The 18,827-nt window shown below is 39.9% G+C and overlaps 1 protein-coding gene and 2 long non-coding RNA genes across 3 annotated transcripts; 2 read left to right on the forward strand and 1 right to left on the reverse strand.

Annotated features, from left to right (window-relative positions):
- Positions 1-11,757: 11,757 nt before the first annotated feature.
- On the reverse strand, positions 11,758-16,567 carry LOC133788981 (uncharacterized). The gene is made up of 2 exons (XR_009873432.1): positions 16,488-16,567; positions 11,758-12,520 (listed from the first exon to the last, which is right to left on the reverse strand). It is a non-coding gene; the product is annotated as an uncharacterized LOC133788981 (long non-coding RNA).
- Positions 12,527-15,761, forward strand: LOC133788980 (L10-interacting MYB domain-containing protein-like). The gene is made up of 2 exons (XM_062226684.1): positions 12,527-13,359; positions 13,436-15,761. The coding sequence occupies exons 1-2, from the start codon at positions 13,015-13,017 to the stop codon at positions 13,598-13,600; spliced, it is 510 nt and encodes a 169-aa protein (XP_062082668.1). The 5' UTR covers positions 12,527-13,014; the 3' UTR covers positions 13,601-15,761.
- On the forward strand, positions 16,328-17,672 carry LOC133788982 (uncharacterized). The gene is made up of 2 exons (XR_009873433.1): positions 16,328-16,593; positions 16,951-17,672. It is a non-coding gene; the product is annotated as an uncharacterized LOC133788982 (long non-coding RNA).
- Positions 17,673-18,827: the final 1,155 nt, after the last annotated feature.

Genomic DNA, 18,827 nt, shown 5'->3' on the forward strand with positions numbered 1-18,827 from the left:
TGTCGGGTTGGTCATCCTGAGGTGGCTGGCTTCTGCCTCCACCTCTTTCTTCATTCCTCCGACCGGCATTTCCTCTGCCTGAGTCGGCCTCATTATAACCATGGCTGTCTCTGAATCTTGATTGGCTATGGTGGGATCGACTGTTCCCTCGATTGCCTTCCAGGGCTGGAACCTCCCGAGCGTTAGAGGGTGGTCTGCGTTGGTCGTTAGGTCCCCGTGCATTACCATGCCGTGGGGGGCCTCGAACCGCAGAGCCTAACTTTGAGTTCCTCCTGTTACCAGGAGGATGCTGTCCTCTGCTCGGAGGGTTTGGCTCGTCGCCCCTATGGTGTCTAGGACTGCGAGGCTGCTGCCCGGTCCTATTCTGCCTCTGCTGCGGGGGATTGCCGCGACCAGCTTCGGATGGAGGCTGTGCCTCAGGGTCTCCTAGCGAGACATCGTCCTGAGGCGCCGGTGGCTGCTCGGGCCTTTGGGGGCTCGAGGGTTGAATAGGCGGGCTAGGAATGGGACCCCTGTGGGGTGGCCCATTCACGGGTTGATCAGGCTGCGAGGCAGGTGCAGCCTGATTCCTAGCCAATTGTAAGGCTGCCTCGGGGGCTGCCATGGCCTCCCTCTGGCGACGGTCCATCTCCGCCTGCCTTTCACTCAGCTCCAAGTGCTGCCGTTCAATTTCTTGTTGCTGCCGCGCCATGATTTCGGCAGCACTTTCCTGGCCGTCTCTCAGATTGGCCAGCTCCTCCTGCAATACCCCTAGGGTACTTTTCAACGTCGTGTCGTCCATTTCTTCCTTATCAAATTCCAAATGGGGCTCATCCTCAGCCACGTTGGGAGGAGGAGGAGGCGGGTTAGATGGTGCAGCGTCGGCCGCCTGTCCAGTTTTCCTGGTAGTTTTCGCCATTGGTATTCTCAACGATGTTGTATCAAGCTCTCAATGAAAGCACCTGAATGTTGACCCTGATTTTGGCCAACTGACACGGAGTCAAATTTGCTTGATGTGGAAAAACACGTTGGATAGAATGTGATGACGAAATGATAAAGAACACAAGGGTTTATAGTGGTTCGACTCCTGAATCTGATAATAACCTACGTCCACTTGAATTGTTATTGATATAGGACTCAAAGGATTGATCAAAGAACTAGGGTTCAATGAGTTTCAACAACCTCTGAGGAATAATACAATGTAGCTAATATGATAACTCTAATCTCTAGTGATCTGAAAGCAAGAAAGAAGAAGAAGATCCATTTCCCTTGAGCCCTCATTCTCTATTTATAGGCTCAAGGAGGATTTACATTAATTTGTTACAGATATTATTTCCTAGATAATCGGATACTCAGGAAATCATGGGAGATAATTTCGGATACTATCATAACTGCATAAGATCTTTTCCGCGTATATCATTCGTACGACCATGCTGGTCGTATGAAGAGATCGAATATCGTGACACTAGATGTATTCCTGGTCGATAGTCGAACAAGAATTCTGCCAGATGTTGGCCACGTGTACTAAATATTTGCCATGTCATCCATGCTTGTTTTTTGGATAACAAATTTATTTATTTTTGTTTAAGTTAATGTTTGTTCTAGTTTTTGAATTTGGGAGTGACAATAAGAGATTATATAATGTATGTTTACTGTAATATTAAATATTGTAAGTGGATTTTAAATTTAAGTTTCTTGCTAGTTTTTTTTTTTTTTTAAATTGTTGCTAATTCACAGTAGATTATATTATATGTTTAATATGATATTATTTTAATAATTAAGTTTAAGTTTAATTAAATTTTATTTAAGCTATAAAACGTATGATTTTATTATTTTTAAATAATTATCATTATAAAATATCTCAAAAATATCATATTTTAATTTATTTAATTATTTATTATTTTAAAATAATTATCATTGTAAAATATCTGAAAAATATCATATTTTAATTTGTTTAATTATTTATTATTTTTAAATAATTATTACTGTAAAATATCCAAAAAAATATCTTATTTTAATTTTTAATTATTTAAGTTTAAGTTTAAGTGTTTACAAACTACTGTTAAATATAAAAATATTATGTTAAATATAAGAATATTCCGTTAAAGTTAACATTAAAAACAATAAAAAACTGTTAAAACCAAGAATTTCTGTTATCTACACACTTATTATATAGAAGATATATATATATAGATCATATCGTAGATTGCCTAATTAGTGAAAATCCAATGCATTGATCTAATCTTAGGACTCGTTCTTTTGAACATATAATTACAACTATAATCCACTGTGACCTAGTCACTATAATTGTAACTATCCATATGTTCGGGATTTTAAAAATGTTTGTATTATTTCAATAATCATGTAATAAAACAAGCAAGCAACACGGTTTTCAAACTAAATGATTTCTACTACTTTTATTGATAATATGAAATCGTGCTACATGTCCGACATGGTTTTATAAGGGCATTAAACCCAACAAGTCTAACCTTGATTAATTAAGTTAATCCTGGGGCTCAGGGTACCGAAAACGTCCCTGAGGGCAAAATGGTAAAATTTCCAAATATTCCCGCCTAGGCTTCCTAACCTCAAATATATCTCTATATATTTATTTCCATAACCCGGTAACCCAACTAATCATCTAATACCCGAATTACCCCTTGACTTGCCCCAATTCAAACATTAAGCCTCGTTGTGACTTTCCCGCTACCTAGCTCCCTAGGATCGCCTCGAGTCGCACGCTGCAGGCTTACCCACATAATAATGTGGTTCTCACAAATATAACATACAACCATATTTACATTCATATAGCCATACAAACATGCTTATCATATAATCACACATTAATTTAATAATTTCCACACATAAGCCAATTGTGCCCTCCCGGCACACTAATCAAGGCATCTTAAGCCATATTAGTAATTTTGGGTCATTACAATACTTCTCCGTATATAAGGTGTATACCGAGCTCAATGAGTCTCGTGAGAATATCTACCTGGCTAATGAAAACCAGGTCCCTTTCAGACGACCTGATCCCATGAGGAACCAAAAGGCGAAAAGAGATTCTAGCAAATATTATAGATTCTACAGAGACATCGGACATACAATCGATGAATGTAGACAGCTAAAAGATGAGATTGAAGGATTGATCTTGAGGGGATATTTCGGGTAGTATGTAAGAAACTGAAACCCTAATCAGGCTTCCACCAGCCAGAGAGCAGCAATTGCACCACCTGCCCAGAACAGTAACTCCCGAGCTCGGGAGGATGAACGACCCCCTCAGATTGATGGAGAAGATGTCATAACCATCTCAGGGGGACCCCATATCGCAGGATCGGGCAGGAATGCACAGAAAAGATATGTGAATGAGCTAAAAACTGGTGACAGAACTCCCTACAAACCCAAACCCAGAGCTCTGAAACAACAAACGGTTGAAACTCAACCCATAACTTTTACTGAAGACGACACCTCTCACGTATAGTTCCCTCATAATGACCCTCTGGTCATCACCCTTCAGCTCGCGAATAAGAGGGTGCACCAAGTCCTAATTGACAACGGAAGCTCAGTGAATATCCTCTATAAGGCTACTTTAGAAAAAGATGGGACTCGCGCTTCGCGACCTAAAAGCCTGTGCAACTACGTTGTAAGACTTTTCAGGAGAAGGGATTGCCTGCATGGGATCCATCGAACTCCCTGTAACCTTGGGAGACTACCCAGTCTCTGTAACCAAGATGATGGAATTCGTCGTGGTGGATCTCCCATCGGCCTATAACGTAGTGCTCGGGAGACCCGCCCTAGTAGGGCTGGGGGCAGTTTCGTCTGTTAAGCATCTGGCCATCAAGCTCCCGACTTCTAGTGGCATCGGAACTCTAAAAGGGGACCAGCTTGCAGGGAGGGAATGCTATATCATTTTCGTTAGAGAGAAAAAGCAAACAAGTGCACAAGCACTTGTTGTGATTCAGAATAAGGATGGGACAATCTTCAAAATAGACGAAGAGATCGACCCTAGAGTAGAGGAGAGGGCTGACCTCGAGCCATTGGAAGAGCTCGAAGAGGTCAAGAAACCAACCCTCCAAAGACTGTGAAGGTAGGGAGAAACCTTCCTGAAAAAGCAAAGTAGCAATTAATTTGCTTCCTAAGGAGAAACCAGGATGTTTTCGCTTGGTCACATTCGAACATGGTAGGGATAAGCCCGAATGTAATGAGCCACGCACTCAATATCAACAAAAGCTTCCCTCTGAAGCAACAAAAATTAAGACTCCTGGACGATGATAGAAAGAAAGCCTTGAAGGAAGAGGTTGACAGGTTAAAGGAAAATCGGTTTATACGAGATGCCTTCTGCCCTGATTGGATCACCAATCCGGTGTTGGTCCCAAAACCTAACGGAACGTAGCGAACTTGTATCTATTATTCCGACCTCAACAAGGCATGCCCAAAGGATTGCTTTCCCCTACCACAAATCGATCAGCTCATAGATGCCACAGTTAGGCACGGTCTTATGTCATTCATGGACGCTTATTATGGATATAACTAGATCGTCATGCATGCACCTGGCCAAGAGCATACGAGCTTTGTAACCGATAAAGGGTTGTATTGTTACAATGTTATGCCCTTCGTGCTTAAAAATGTTGGAGCAACGTATCAAAGGCTGGTTAATAGGATGTTCTTTGAGCAAATAGGTAATAACATGGAAGTATATGTTGATGATATGTTAGTCAAATCTAAACATAACGATAACCATGTGGACGACCTCGAAGAATGTTTTGCCGTGCTGCGGAAATACAACATGAAGCTCAACCCCCAAAAATGCTCTTTTAGAGTATCGTCGGGGAAGTTCTTGGGCTTCATAGTAAATGTGCGAGGAATAGAGGTTAATCCTTACAAGATCCAGGCTCTAATTGACATGCCCTCACCTCGAAAGCATAAAGATGTCCAGAGTTTAACTGGACGGATGGCGGCATTAAGTAGGTTTGTTTCTAAATCTACAGACCACTGTCTTCCGTTCTTCAATCTTTTGAGAGGAGGCAAAAATTCGAGTGGACAGAGGAATGCGAGCTCACATTCCAAGACCAAAAGAAACACCTCGCGGAACCTCCGATATTGTCGAAACCTATCACAAGAGAAGTCGTATACCTGTATCTCGCTACAACCGAGCACGCTATCAGTGTTGCGCTCGTCCGAGAAGATCAGAAGGTACAAAAACCAGTGTACTATGTCAGCAAGAGGTTACTGGGGGCAGAATCGAGATACCCGTTAATGGAAAAACTGTCTCTTAGCATGATCCACTCATCTCAAAAGCTCCGACCTTACTTCCAAGCACACCCCATCCATGTGCTGACTGACCAACCATTACGGGAAGTCTTGTCCAAACCAGAGGCCTTAGGCAGATTATTAAAATGGGTTATTGAGCTTAGACAGTTCGAGATCACTTATCATCTGAGAACGACCATAAAAGGGCAGGCCCTGGCAGACTTCATTGTGGAATGTACAAGAGTGTCTGACGACGAAGTTATAACCCCAGCCCGCGAGCTGTGGAAACTTTATGTTGACGGATCTTCCAATGAAAATGAATCGGGGGCAGGAATCATATTGATCACTCCAACTGGAAGTCGATTTCATTCCGCCTTAAGGTTCAACTATGAAGCATCTAACAATGAGGCTGAATATGAAGCGCTATTGGCAGGACTTCGAATAGCCAAGGAGCTCAAGGCTAAAGCAATACATTGCTACAGTGACTCACAGTTGGTGGTCAACCAAATCTTAGGGGAATATCAGGCTCGTGGCATAAGGATGGCCGCATATTTAGAAAAAGTGAAAGCGGCATTCGAACATTTCGAGTTCTATACGATGGAGTAGGTTCTCCGAGAGCAAAACTCAAATACGGACGCCTTAGCCAGACTCGCCACGTCCAACGAGGTCGATGCCCTAAATGTTGTGCCTATTGAGCACCTGTCGACTCCCAGTATTAGCGAGCCTGAACAGGAAGATGTATGCATGATAGGCTCCGAACCAACCTAGATGACCCCAATAGTTGATTACCTCGAAACCGGAATTCTCCCAGCAGAACGGAACAAGGCTCGGAAACTGATGTATCAGATTCCCAGATACACTATTGTGGAAGGAAGGTTATATCGAAGAGGATATTCTATGCCATTACTCCGATGTGTGACTCCACCCGAGCCCAAGAAAATCCTAGAAGAAATTCATGAAGGATTTTGTGGAGACTACACTGAGGAGCATAGCCTATCAAAGAAAATTATAAGACAAGGATACTTCTGGCCCACTATCAAAGCAGACACGTTCGAGTATGTCAAGAAATGCGATAAATGCCAGCGATTCACTACAATTCCGTGAGCTCCTCCATCCGAGCTAACCATGATGACCTTCCCATGGCCATTTGCGGTGTGGGGAATCGATCTTAGAGGCTCGTTGCCAACCGGCAAAGGTGGAGTTAAGTATGCAGTGGTCGCGGTCGACTATTTTACAAAATGGACCGGGGCCGAACCTCTGGCAACGATTACCTCGAAAAAAGTCTTGGACTTTGTGGTAAAAAACATCATCGACCGATATGGAATGCCAAAGAAAATAGTATCAGATAATGGTACTCAATTCGACAGTGAATTATTCACCCATTTTTGTGAAAAAAAATGGGATAATGAAAAGCTTCTCCTCTGTTGCTCATCCCCAAGCAAATGGCCAATTCGAAGCAGTAAATAAGACTCTCAAGAGTTCTATGAGAAAGAAATTGGAAGAAGCTAAGGGAAAATGGCCTGAGGAGTTGCCCCAAGTTTTGTGGGCATATTGAACTACAGCTCGCACTTCAACAAGGCATACCCCTTTTTCCCTGGCATATGGGTGTGAGGCCATGCTACCAATCGAGGTCGAAATACCCACTATTTGAAGTCATGTTTATGATCAAGCTTCGAACCAATCCCAGCTCGAAGTAAGTTTGGACCTTATTGAAGAAAGGCGAGAAGAAGCTCGACTGAAGAATGCATTATATCAATAGCGAGCTACCCGATATTTCAATAAAAAGGTTCGGGACAGGAAGTTCGGATTGGGAGACTTAGTGCTTAGACGTGTGTCCTAGCTACAAGGGACCTGGCTGCTGGAGTACTTGGGCCTAATTTGGAAGGACCTTACCAAATCGAGTCAGTTATCCGACCCAGCATCTATAAATTGGCGAGATTAAACGGAGAATTGGTACCACAAGCTTGGAATGGCGAACATATATGACCTTACTATCAATAGTGTAGGAATGATGTCTCATTGTAAACCAAGCATCTTTGTTTTTACAAAATTTCTATTAATAAAATATTTCGATCAAAAGTCATTCTTGTTTCTATATGTTGTATTTTTTGCAAACTCTCTTAATTTAATAACCTATGGTCACACTCATAGGATATTAAGGGGGCATCAGTGGTATATATACCATATGTTTGAAAAAATAAATAATATAAATATAGCATACACAAAAACTAACAAATGTCTGGACCGTTAACCCGACATAAAAGTTAAAAGTGTATTCTCGAAATAAAATGTCTGGGTCTGGGTATAACCAGATGCCCGAGTATCTGTACATAACCAGATACGCGAGCTAAGATGATTTGGATATAACTAGACTATTAAAAATAAAATGTCTTGACATAACCAGATATGCGAGCTAGGATATTTTTCGATCTAGATATATCTAGATCAAAAAATATATAATTATATGGATTACGAACCAAACACGACCTAAATAGGTTTGGAACAAACCAGCTAAAACTGATCGACACAAGTGGGAAAAAGATAAACCTACTCTGAGTTAAGTCGATACCGAGGCTGGAGTATTTTGCAAGAAGATAGTTTCGACCTCATAACCTCAAGGAGCTACTTGAGGAAAAGGAAAAGTAACTAAGGAAAAGCAAGATATAACTAAACTACCCATCTTACATACCACTTAAGTACTTTCGAGTGCATGGTAAAAGCAAGGACCGACCTTGATAAATAACGAGATTGGACATGGATATATCAAGCAAACTATGCATGAATGCATTGAAACTCGAGCTTAAATCCAACATATGTTTGTATGATTAAACTAACATAAAGGAAAAAAAAATCTAATCTAAATTGCTTAAAATATTTCGATCTAAGAAATATAGAGCAAAAATATTAGAGTAAAATCGAAAATGGTATTAAAAATATCAAATGTAGTCCAGAATAAACGCAAATAGCTCTTTTATGAGGTGAAAATTGTTTTGGCCCCAAGGGCATTAAAAAGAAAGACCCTAAACTATTACAAAAGTTGTTAAATGGGACGCAGCCCATGACCGAGCTCTAGGAAGCAGGAGCATCTTCCTTAGCAACACTCGACCCCTCCTTAGCCTTCTCAGCCTCCTCCTATGCAGCTTCCTCCGCCTCCAGCCGAGCTTGCCATTTAGCCAGAAGCTCGTCCTCAAAGGTGCCCAAGAAGCTCGTGTTGAGATCGGTGTTTTTGGCCCAAATCTTGTACATGGCCATATCAACCACGCGATCCTCCCTCTGCTTGAACTCTTCGAGGAGGCAGGCCTTTTCACCCTCCATTATCTCGAAAGTAGCATGTTTCCCCTCTTCGAGCTTAACATTCAGCTTCTCGAGCTCCTCCACCCTGGAGTTTTTCTCTTCGAGTTCGGCGTTCAGCTTCTTAAGCTCTTTAACCTTGGAGCTCATGTCCTTGAGCTCAACCTCCAGCTTCGACTTTGCAGCCTTGAACTCATCAGCAAGCTTAACCTGGAGATCCTTCGACTCTTGAGCATAGGACATACTCGCATGAACCTCGTTGCTCAGCTTGTAATTTAGCTAAGCAACTGCAGCGAGAGCCTAACACACAAACAAATCAACTTATAACGTGCTTCGAGTGAAATTACAAAAATTACGAAGTGAGAAAAATTACCGAGGAAATGAGCTCGGTACTCTTGTCATAAAGGACATTGGAGTCCAGAGCGTTGACCAGGAATTGCCATTGAGGAGCCCCAAGATTGTTGAAGCTTTGGCCCACTCGATATAGAACATCTAAGCCTAGAGTGGCTCCATGAGTCCCCGCAGCGATGTCGATAACATACTCATCGGAATGAGTTGAAATCGACAACAGACGCTCTCAAGTGAGAACCAGCCTTTTCGGAGCTAAGGCGGCCGGAGGAAGGGTCTGGACAGCAGGAGGCAGGAAAGGAGTAGCTGCTGCAGGAATGTCAACCTGGGAATTGGAGGCCACAACTGGGCTCGGAACAAGAGGAGCTGGGGGAGGAGGAGTCACCTCAGTCCTTTTAGGGACTTTAGCAGGCCGGCCATTCTTTTGTGAGGCTCTCGGGCACTTGCTTTGCTTGGCCCCCAAGCCACTATTGAGCATATTCTCGAGGTCGAAATCCATAGTGCCTGCATAATCAAAACACATTAGAAAACGAACTTAAAATTCTAATATTAGTGTAAAGCAGGCAGTTAAAGGAAATAAAGACAAGTGACAAGAAAACTAACTGGAACTCTCCCCCGAGCTCGTGCTCGGCAACCGGGTAATCCCCTTATCTTCAGAGGAGGCTGGGGGAGTCCCTTCCCTATACGTGGAAGTCAACCTAGAAAGGTTCCTATAATCATTTATCCCGTATTGGATGGCTACTCCCTCCCAAACCTCATTCAGACTATACATGGTTTGGTATTTCCCCAGCTAGCTATCAAACCTATGGACCCTATCATCTACCCAAGACCATACATAAAAGTTATCCCTATAATCCGAGAATAAGATCAGAGTGTTCGGTCTATGTTTAAGGAGGGAAGGAGACCACAAGGCCGAGATGAGAATGACCTTACCTCTGTCACTCGAGCTCGAGGCCTCATCGTTGGCGTCATTCCCCGAGCACGGACTCCTGTGACGGCGAGCTGGGGATCGTGCTTTCGAGCTTCACCTCGGAGGAAGCTTGTTAGTTGGGAGTGGCACATGCTCCCACTTGGTATACTTCCAGTAGGCAGTATCATATGTTGACTGGTCCTGCTCCAGGAGACCACAGGCTCGAAGCTTATCTTCATGAAGAAGATAAGACAGGGAGCGCCTACCGTATGGAAGCTGGAGCAGAGCTTATTTGTGCTCCTTCATTGCGTCCGTAGGGGTAGGACGGTGATAGTTGGTTGAAGAATCGAATACATTACGATTAGTTTGAGCATGAAAAGAAAAGGGATCATATACTTACAAATTCGTCTGAATGAATAATACTTTGAGGGAGCCAGGCCGTCTGTCCAAAAGAACGCCAGCTTGAAGTTAGGAGGATGGTTTGGCATATCCTCGAAGATCTTCCTCTCCCTGGGATAGCTCGATAGGTAGTAGAAGCCATCTCCTCCCCGAGCTCGAGAGAGGTTGCTTTTCAGACAAAAGAGATACAGAACCTCTCTTGGTGAAGGTCATTCCCACTTCAGATCGTGGTATAATGACCTTAGAGCTGACAAGACCCTGTATGAGTTGGTCTGGAGCTGGAAGGACCTGAACCCAACAAAATCCAGAAAGTCCTTAAAAAAGGACTTCAAGGGCAGTAAGGCCCCTGCCTTCATATGCTTGTGACTCCAGGCCGCGAGCTTCAGCTTATTGTCGGGATGGCCATCTCCCGGGGCGTAGCAGCTCCATTCGTTGGAGGTAGGAGCTCGACACCTCAGCGAGCCTAACAATCCTAGGCCGTGACGAGCTAGGATGTTGGTGATTTGCCCTAACAAAGAAACCGAGCTCCAATAATGCTCGCCCTCGAAAAATTCCCCCCTTGAGATAGGAATGGTATTCGGCTGTGAGGTGGATGGACGACTTGATGAATCCTCCATCAGCGAGAATGTGAGATCACCCGGCTTGAAAGCAACTATAACTTTAAGCTTGGGGTCAAGAGGGATTGGTCTAACCTCGGGACCCGGGTCTGGATAGATTGCGACCCGAAGTTTTTTCCTTTTTCTCTCTTCAACCTCGTCAATTTGACGTCAAAAGTGAGCTCGAATATCTTCTTGCTCACACCTCACCTTATTCTCGCGAATTAGCCGTTGATTTCGGGTGAAGGGCGATTCAGGGCTCGGAGTTTTTGGAGAATAGGGAATTGCGAGCACTGACCCCCACTGTTTTTCAAAATTCTGCGACATCTAGCAAGAAAGAAAAGGGTGAGGGCCAAGCACACAAGAAATCAAGAAATAAAGGATAAAAATCAAGATAGTTCGAGCTCGAATGCTCGAAACCATGGAATAAGCTCGACCAAAAGAACGGGATCGAATCCAGAATAAGCCTGAGCTATTGAAAGAGTCAGGCTTCGAGCGTGTATTTAACGCGAAGGGGGGAAAGTGGATTTATTTTAAAGAATCCCGGATTTTCAGGGAAAAAGTTGGCGGTTACTCAAAAAAGTGATGATTTGGGGAAATGTGCCATTTAAAACCCTAATTCCATACCCCCATTTCTTGGACTACACGACATGTCATCCGTAATTTAAACAACACAGTAAAAGAGCCATATTTGCATCTTCTACGCAAAACCTGGGTTTGGAACCCATAATATCAGAAGAACCTAAGAGCTACCCAGTATCGGCTAAAACATTCTAGTACAAAATTGGTGAATGTGCCTACAGTGCAACAGCAATACGAAAATGTGTGAAGGAAAAATATGTATAAACATATGAGATCAAGAACAGAGACTTGCAATGTAACACCCTGGATAACCAAGACCGTTACACTGTGTGTTTAGAAATGTGCTAGACTTGCTAATCAAGTCATTTAATTAAAAATGTGTTACTGAAACTATAGAGGAACTTGGGTTAAAATATTTTGGTCTTAAAAGCCGCATTTCTTATAAATAAACATTTTCTGTTTACATGGGATCTCAAAAATAATAAGATTAAACCATTTACAAAGATTCAAGATTTAAATACAGAATTAGCCACTCTAAGGCAAAACAGATTGTTAAGCAATCCCTGTTCTGATCCACTCCTCGGCCATGGCGGTCGAACAGCTGACTATGTACATTCAGCTCCGCAACTCTCCATCTCAGGATTGGTCCAACTTGCCTTTGCCTTTACTTGCACCACGTAGCACCCGTGAGCCAAAGCCCAGCAAGAAAACACAATAACAGAGCATAATCAATCAATAGACAATCCAATATCTCATATCACATAAACGTGTTCTCAACAATCTAAGCATTCATGATAATCAAGTATTCAGCATACCAAACATATCATTTCATATCAATAATCAATTCACAAATGATAACTAGGGTTAGCGCCCTTAGGCCGCACCCTCTGTTTATCCCACTGACTCTGACCCGCTTAAACCGAGCTCAGTGAATATTAAGCTGTCCTCGGCTACCAGTGGCCAAGCCGTGCCCTGTGCGCAAATATTGTATACGGCACCCTTAGGCTGTTTATCACATGTCCCATGGCATAATACCATCTATGACATTATACAGATATCGGGAGCACTTAGTCCCATCACAAACACATAACCGGGTGCAGTTTTCTTACCTTCAGATTCACTAGCTTCGTTCACTTGATCCTCGAGCACGATCCCTAACGTACACCTTCAATGGAGATTCAACCTTAAGTTAGCCTCTACACCTCCTTGGCTTACTCCTCCTCAAACCCTTAGGCAATCTAATAAGTTTCATTTGCTAAGATAAATAAGAATAAAAACCAAAGAAAAGAAAAAAGGTCACTTACCCAGCAAGGCTAAGGAGGAAGAATTTAGAGAGAAGACAGAATCTGAGTGGTGGTGTCATTCTTCTGTGACTTTTAAGAAGAAAAATTCATTAAGGCATTTAAGTAAACCATTACAGCCCAATCCAAAACACATCCAATTACCATAATATCCTACCAAGCCAGCCACAACCGCTTCATCAAGCACAATAAGTTTCCATTCCAAACCTAAAAAACCCCCCAACATTAGTGTTAATAAAGGATTAACTTAATATTATTCAAATTCTGATTTTAATAATGTTCTTGAAATGGTTGTTTCTTTAGGAATAGTCTTATATTTGCATTTAGAATTCTTATTGAATCTTTAGGTCTTACCTAGATGGCAGGTGTTGATAATGAAGTTCTTATTATTGAGAATAATGATGAGGCTTCTGTTTGGATTCAAAAGCATGAAGAAATTTTCATTGAACTTATGGAAGAAGAAGTCTTAAAGGAAAATAAGAATACCACAACCTTTACCAAGCAATCATGGAAATATATAGGGGAAGAGCTTTGTGGACGAGCAAAAAGAAATTATAGTGATATGCAACTAAGGAACAAATACAATCAATTAAAGCAAAAGCATAAAGATTTTAAGTTTTTACTGAAGGAGACTGGTATGGGATACAATGCAGTGACTGGAGAAGTTAGTGCGACAGATGAAGTTTGGGATAAACTTCTTCGGGTAAAAATGGATTTTATGCTTGATTTATTTTGATAGGTATTAGTATATTTTATCAATATAATTTCATTTCATGTAGGTTAACAAGTCTGCTAAAAGATTTAGAAAGAAAGGTTGTAAGTTTTATGAGAAATTATGCACTATCTTTGGTGATACTACTGCAAATGGTTCCAATGCTCATCCTTCAACTCGAAGTCCTTCTAATGATGATGATGCCGTCGATAAGTCCTTCTACTATGAATGAAGAAAGTGGTTTTGATGAGGATGGTAACAAAAGAAGAGGTAAATCAACAGCCACTTCGAACTCTCGATCAGTAAAAAGAGCAAAGTTCTCATCAGCTTTGGCAGATGCACTGGCAACATATAATGAAACTGCAAAGCGAAAGACAGAATTGATAGAGAGATCAATGGCAACATCTGCATCACATTACTTATTGGATGAGAGTGTTGAAGCTCTTAATCAAATTGATGGAATTAGTGGAGAAGTATACGCAAAAGTTATTGAGGAGCTTGAGAACGAGGTGTCCAGAGCATTGTTTCTAAAGATGTCAGAGCATAGAAGAATAAATTGGTTGCCGAATTTGAAGTGAAAAAGTTTAGACTTTGTTTAGCTATGAACAAGATGACTTTATTTAGCTATTAACTTTAGTTTTGTTTAGCTTTTGATTGGATGACTTTGTTAAGCTATTAACAAAGTCATCCAGTCAATAGCTAATAAAGTCATCCAGTCAATAGCTTTTGATTGGATGACTTTGTTAAGCTATTTACTGGATGACTTTATTAGCTATTAACTGGATGACTTTGTTAATAGCTTAACAAAGTCATCTAATCAAAAGCTAAACAAAACTAAAGTTAATAGCTAAATAAAGTCATCTTGTTCATAGCTAAACAAAGTCTAAACTTTTTCACTTCAAATTCAGCAACCAATCTATTCTTCTATGCCCTGGCATCTTTAGAAACAATGCTCTGGACACCTCATTCTCAAGCTTCTCAATAGCTTTTGCGAATACTTCTCCACTAATTCCATCAATTTGATTAAGAGCTTCAACACTCTCATCCAATAAGTAATGTGATGCAGATGTTGCCATTGATCTCTCTATCAATTCTGTCTTTCGCTTTGCAGTTTCATTATATGTTGCCAGTGCATCTGCCAAAGCTGATGAGAACTTTGCTCTTTTTACTGATCGAGAGTTCGAAGTGGCTGTTGATTTACCTCTTCTTATGTTACCATCCTCATCAAAACCACTTTCTTCATTCATAGTAGAAGGACTTATCGACGGCATCATCATCATTAGAAGGACTTCGAGTTGAAGGATGAGCATTGGAACCATTTGCAGTAGTATCACCAAAGATAGTGCATAATTTCTCATAAAACTTACAACCTTTCTTTCTAAATCTTTTAGCAGACTTGTTAACCTACATGAAATGAAATTATATTGATAAAATATACTAATACCTATCAAAATAAATCAAGCATAAAATCCATTTTTACCCGAAGAAGTTTATCCCAAACTTCATCTGTCGCACTAACTTTTCCAGTCACTGCATTGTATCCCATACTAGTCTCCTTCAGTAAAGACTTAAAATTTTTATGCTTTTGCTTTAATTGATTGTATTTGTTCTTTAGTTGCATATCACTATAATTTCTTTTTGCTCGTCCTCAAAGCTCTTCCCCTATATATTTCCATGATTGCTTGGTAAAGGTTGTGGTATTCTTATTTTCCTTTAAGACTTCTTCTTCCATAAGTTCAATGAAAATTTCTTCATTCTTTTGAATCCAAACAGAAGCCTCATCATTATTCTCAATAATAAGAACTTCATTATCAACACCTGCCATCTAGGTAAGACCTAAAGATTCAATAAGAATTCTAAATGCAAATATAAGACTATTCCTAAAGAAACAACCATTTCAAGAACATTATTAAAATCAGAATTTGAATAATATTAAGTTAATCCTTTATTAACACTAATGTTGGGGTTTTTTAGGTTTGGAATGGAAACTTATTGTGCTTGATAAAGCGGTTCTGGCTGGCTTGGTAGGATCTTATGGTAATTGGATGTGTTTTGGATTGGGCTGTAATGGTTTACTTAAATGCCTTAATGAATTTTTCTTCTTAAAAGTCACAGAAAAATGACACCACCACCACTCAGATTCTATCTTCTCTCTAAATTCTTCCTCCTTAGCCTTGCTGGGTAAGTGACCTTTCTTCTTTTCTTTGGTTTTTATTCTTATTTATCTTAGCAAATGAAACTTATTAGCATAATGAAATTTTATTTAATTATTATTTTACAAATTTCATGATAACTCTTTTGCAAAATTGTGTATTGTTGGTGTAAGCTACAGCTCCCCAATACATGGATCAACAATAAGAAAACTTTCCACTTATTGTATCTTCTTACTTAAAAATCAGTTAAAACACAAAGTGGTCTATAGGCGAATGGGGTCCCTCTAAAATCGATGTGTTTGGTTGTTGCAATTCCACTAATGTGATCACACTATGAATAGTTTATTAATTTAGTCATTTGTTGAATTGAACTTCTTTGATAGGGTAGTTTTGGAAGTGCAATGATCTTTTCTATTCTAACATGGTACATATATGTTCTTATCTAATTCCCTGCTTATCGTTTTTTATCTAAAAACTTTAAATGGGACTGATTTAAGTTTCTCCAACTACTAAAGGCAGCAATTCTTGAAAGATACACATCAAATGTAACCATATATTCTTCAGTTATTACTTCTTTGGAACTATTCAGTATGCATTACTTACTCTAGTCGTGGAAGAAAAATTCATTAAGGCATTTAAGTAAATGAAGCTAGAAAGTCTTGAAAAAAAGATGCTTTTTTGCAATGGTAGTGGCAGAGAATCATATCATAAAAGCTCCACCAACTCACTCAACCCATAAGAGAACAAATTCGAAAAGTAAAATCCACCCACATAAGAAAAAGCAAAACAAACAAAAACCCAGCTGCCAAACAGCCAGTAAAACCACAATGCAGAAATCCACAAATGCAAATGGAATCAGATTCAAAGAGTGGCAGCAAAACTTTATCGCAGATCTACAATGGAGGAACAGCCATAATGAAAGAAATATGTAATATATTTATATGATTGGATTGGAAGAGAGTGTACCTTAAGTAAAGCAAAGGGATCAGGGCCAAAGAGGTCTTTGATCTGAAATTGAAATTTCCAAGCTTAGATCATCAATTCTCCTACACAAAGCACATGTAATAAGAGAGTAAGCACATGTATCTGATATTATCTCTGTTTGTTTTGTTTTTTTCAGTGGCAAACACAAATCATGCATCACTAATTTTATTGCTCATTTCAAGTTAATTCTATGCTCTTGTGTACTAGTAATCTGAGTTGAAAAGAAAAATAAATAAATTATTAACCAGGCTTGTGGAACTACAAGAACTTTGTAATGCTGGAATGGAAGATGAGATTAACAGGAATATAATCATTTACAAACTATTCTATCCTTCTCTATCTCTCTCTCTCTCTCTGTCTGTCTCTCTCACATGCTATGCTATAATTCATCAAAGAGATGAACACTGTCAACTGATTCTTCTGATGAAATACTGCTTTTCTTCAGACAAGTGGAGTTATGTACTGCATCCTTCGGACATTCATGGATCAACATTATTGAGACAGCTCGCAGCCTGATGAAACTGCCTTACCATTGAAGCTATGACCTTTTGGTGACTGAATGTTTGAGAGACTGTAACCCAAGCTCGGCAGCTAAAGTGTTCACTGATGTGAGTCTTGTTATAAACTAACTTGGTCAGAGCTGTTTTTCCAAGTCCTCCCATGCCGACTATGAAAATCACTTTGTGCTTGAATTCATTGTCTAATAACCAACCTTCAAGTTCAGCTTCATAAGATTCAAAACCAACAACTTCAGAAGGGTCACAAGTACTTGGTCCTGCATTGATTAATTCCAGATCATTACACCATTGAGTACTTGTTTCCATGATTAATTACTCTTTTCTTATTGTTGGCCAAGAAGGAGAGTTGATAGTGGAAGAGAAAAAAAAGAATTATCTGCATACAATTGACTTACCCCATAATTATGTCTCTTGTACCTTAGTTTTATGCTTTGTCTTGTTCTGTGATTATTGATTACAATCAATTATTACTCATGACAGGGAGTTCAAAAAAATTCAATTATTAACATTGCAGTTTAGGCCCATAGGCATGTTTTATACGTCTCTTTCCAAGATTTAGAGCACTATTGTTTCTAAAGAGACTAAAGTTTAATTTAATATAGTTAAACTTGATATGTAGTGAAATAAAATTATCTGCGTTGAGGGATAACTTAGTAATGTCTGTCGTTTTTTATTATTATTATTATTATTATTATTATTATTATTATTATTATTATTTATTTTTGCACTAAATTTCACCATTTGGACAATGTTATAAATACTTTTTATTAAAACCCCAGACCCGTCCTTGACTTGGCTTTTCCAGGCAGGAGCCACACCCACTTGACCACACTGGCATGTACTTGGTCAAAGAAGGAAGAAGAAAGCCCCTAAAGACAATCTAGATTCACTCTTCCATATAATTTTCTATTATCAGAATATCAGAATATAAGTCAATAGCCCTTCATTCCAACATATGATCAAGCTAGATTCACTTTTAGCTAACCAATAGATAGGTAATTTATTTTATTAGGAGTACTAAGAAAGCTCACTTTCTCCCCCTATTTGGCACTAATCTATCAAGAGAGGAGTAGAATCTATCACTAAGCTAAAGTTACAGTAGTAACTGCAGGTAGTTTTAACTTGCCAATATTCTCCAACCTTAATCTTTCCTTGGCATTAAAATACTACAGTACTGCTCTCTCATAAAATAACAGGGTTATCTCATATTTTTTCTTGAGCGTATCTTTTACTCGGTACTGTATAGCTTCCCACAGTACAATCATTTCTAAAAAAGAGAACTACTTGATTCCAATGTTTAGAAACTTTACAAGTTTCACTGTATGCAGAGCAATCTCTTCCTTCTTTCCAAGTATCCCGAAACTTATCTTTGCTATATCTTTGCTATCCAACAATGCTGTCCAAACACTCCTCAAATTTCCTCCTTCCTGGGAGCTTCTCCCCCATTTTGCCTATGATACTCCTTACCAAGTTTTTACTTAACTTGGATAGCTTCATGTATACTCCCCCTTCTGTTTTGAAAAATCTCTAACAATAACCTTGCAGAACTGATTCTGAATTGCTTCTCAGCGTTGTATATGTCTTCAAGAGCTTCTAGAATCCAAGCAGACGCACGCATCAATAGAACTAATAGCTCGAAGCCCAACAGTCTGGTTCATTCAGCAATTCTGACAGTACCACCATCCTTAGAGAGTGTCAATATGAACACCTTGAGTTCAGTTCTGAAACTCCAGTAATGTTTACTGGTTCCACTGTCCCTAATATCATATCTAGTGATTCATCCAAAACCAGTAGGGTAATGGAG

Source organism: Humulus lupulus, chromosome 7 (genome assembly GCF_963169125.1).
Source record: "Humulus lupulus chromosome 7, drHumLupu1.1, whole genome shotgun sequence".
NCBI lineage: Eukaryota > Viridiplantae > Streptophyta > Magnoliopsida > Rosales > Cannabaceae > Humulus > Humulus lupulus.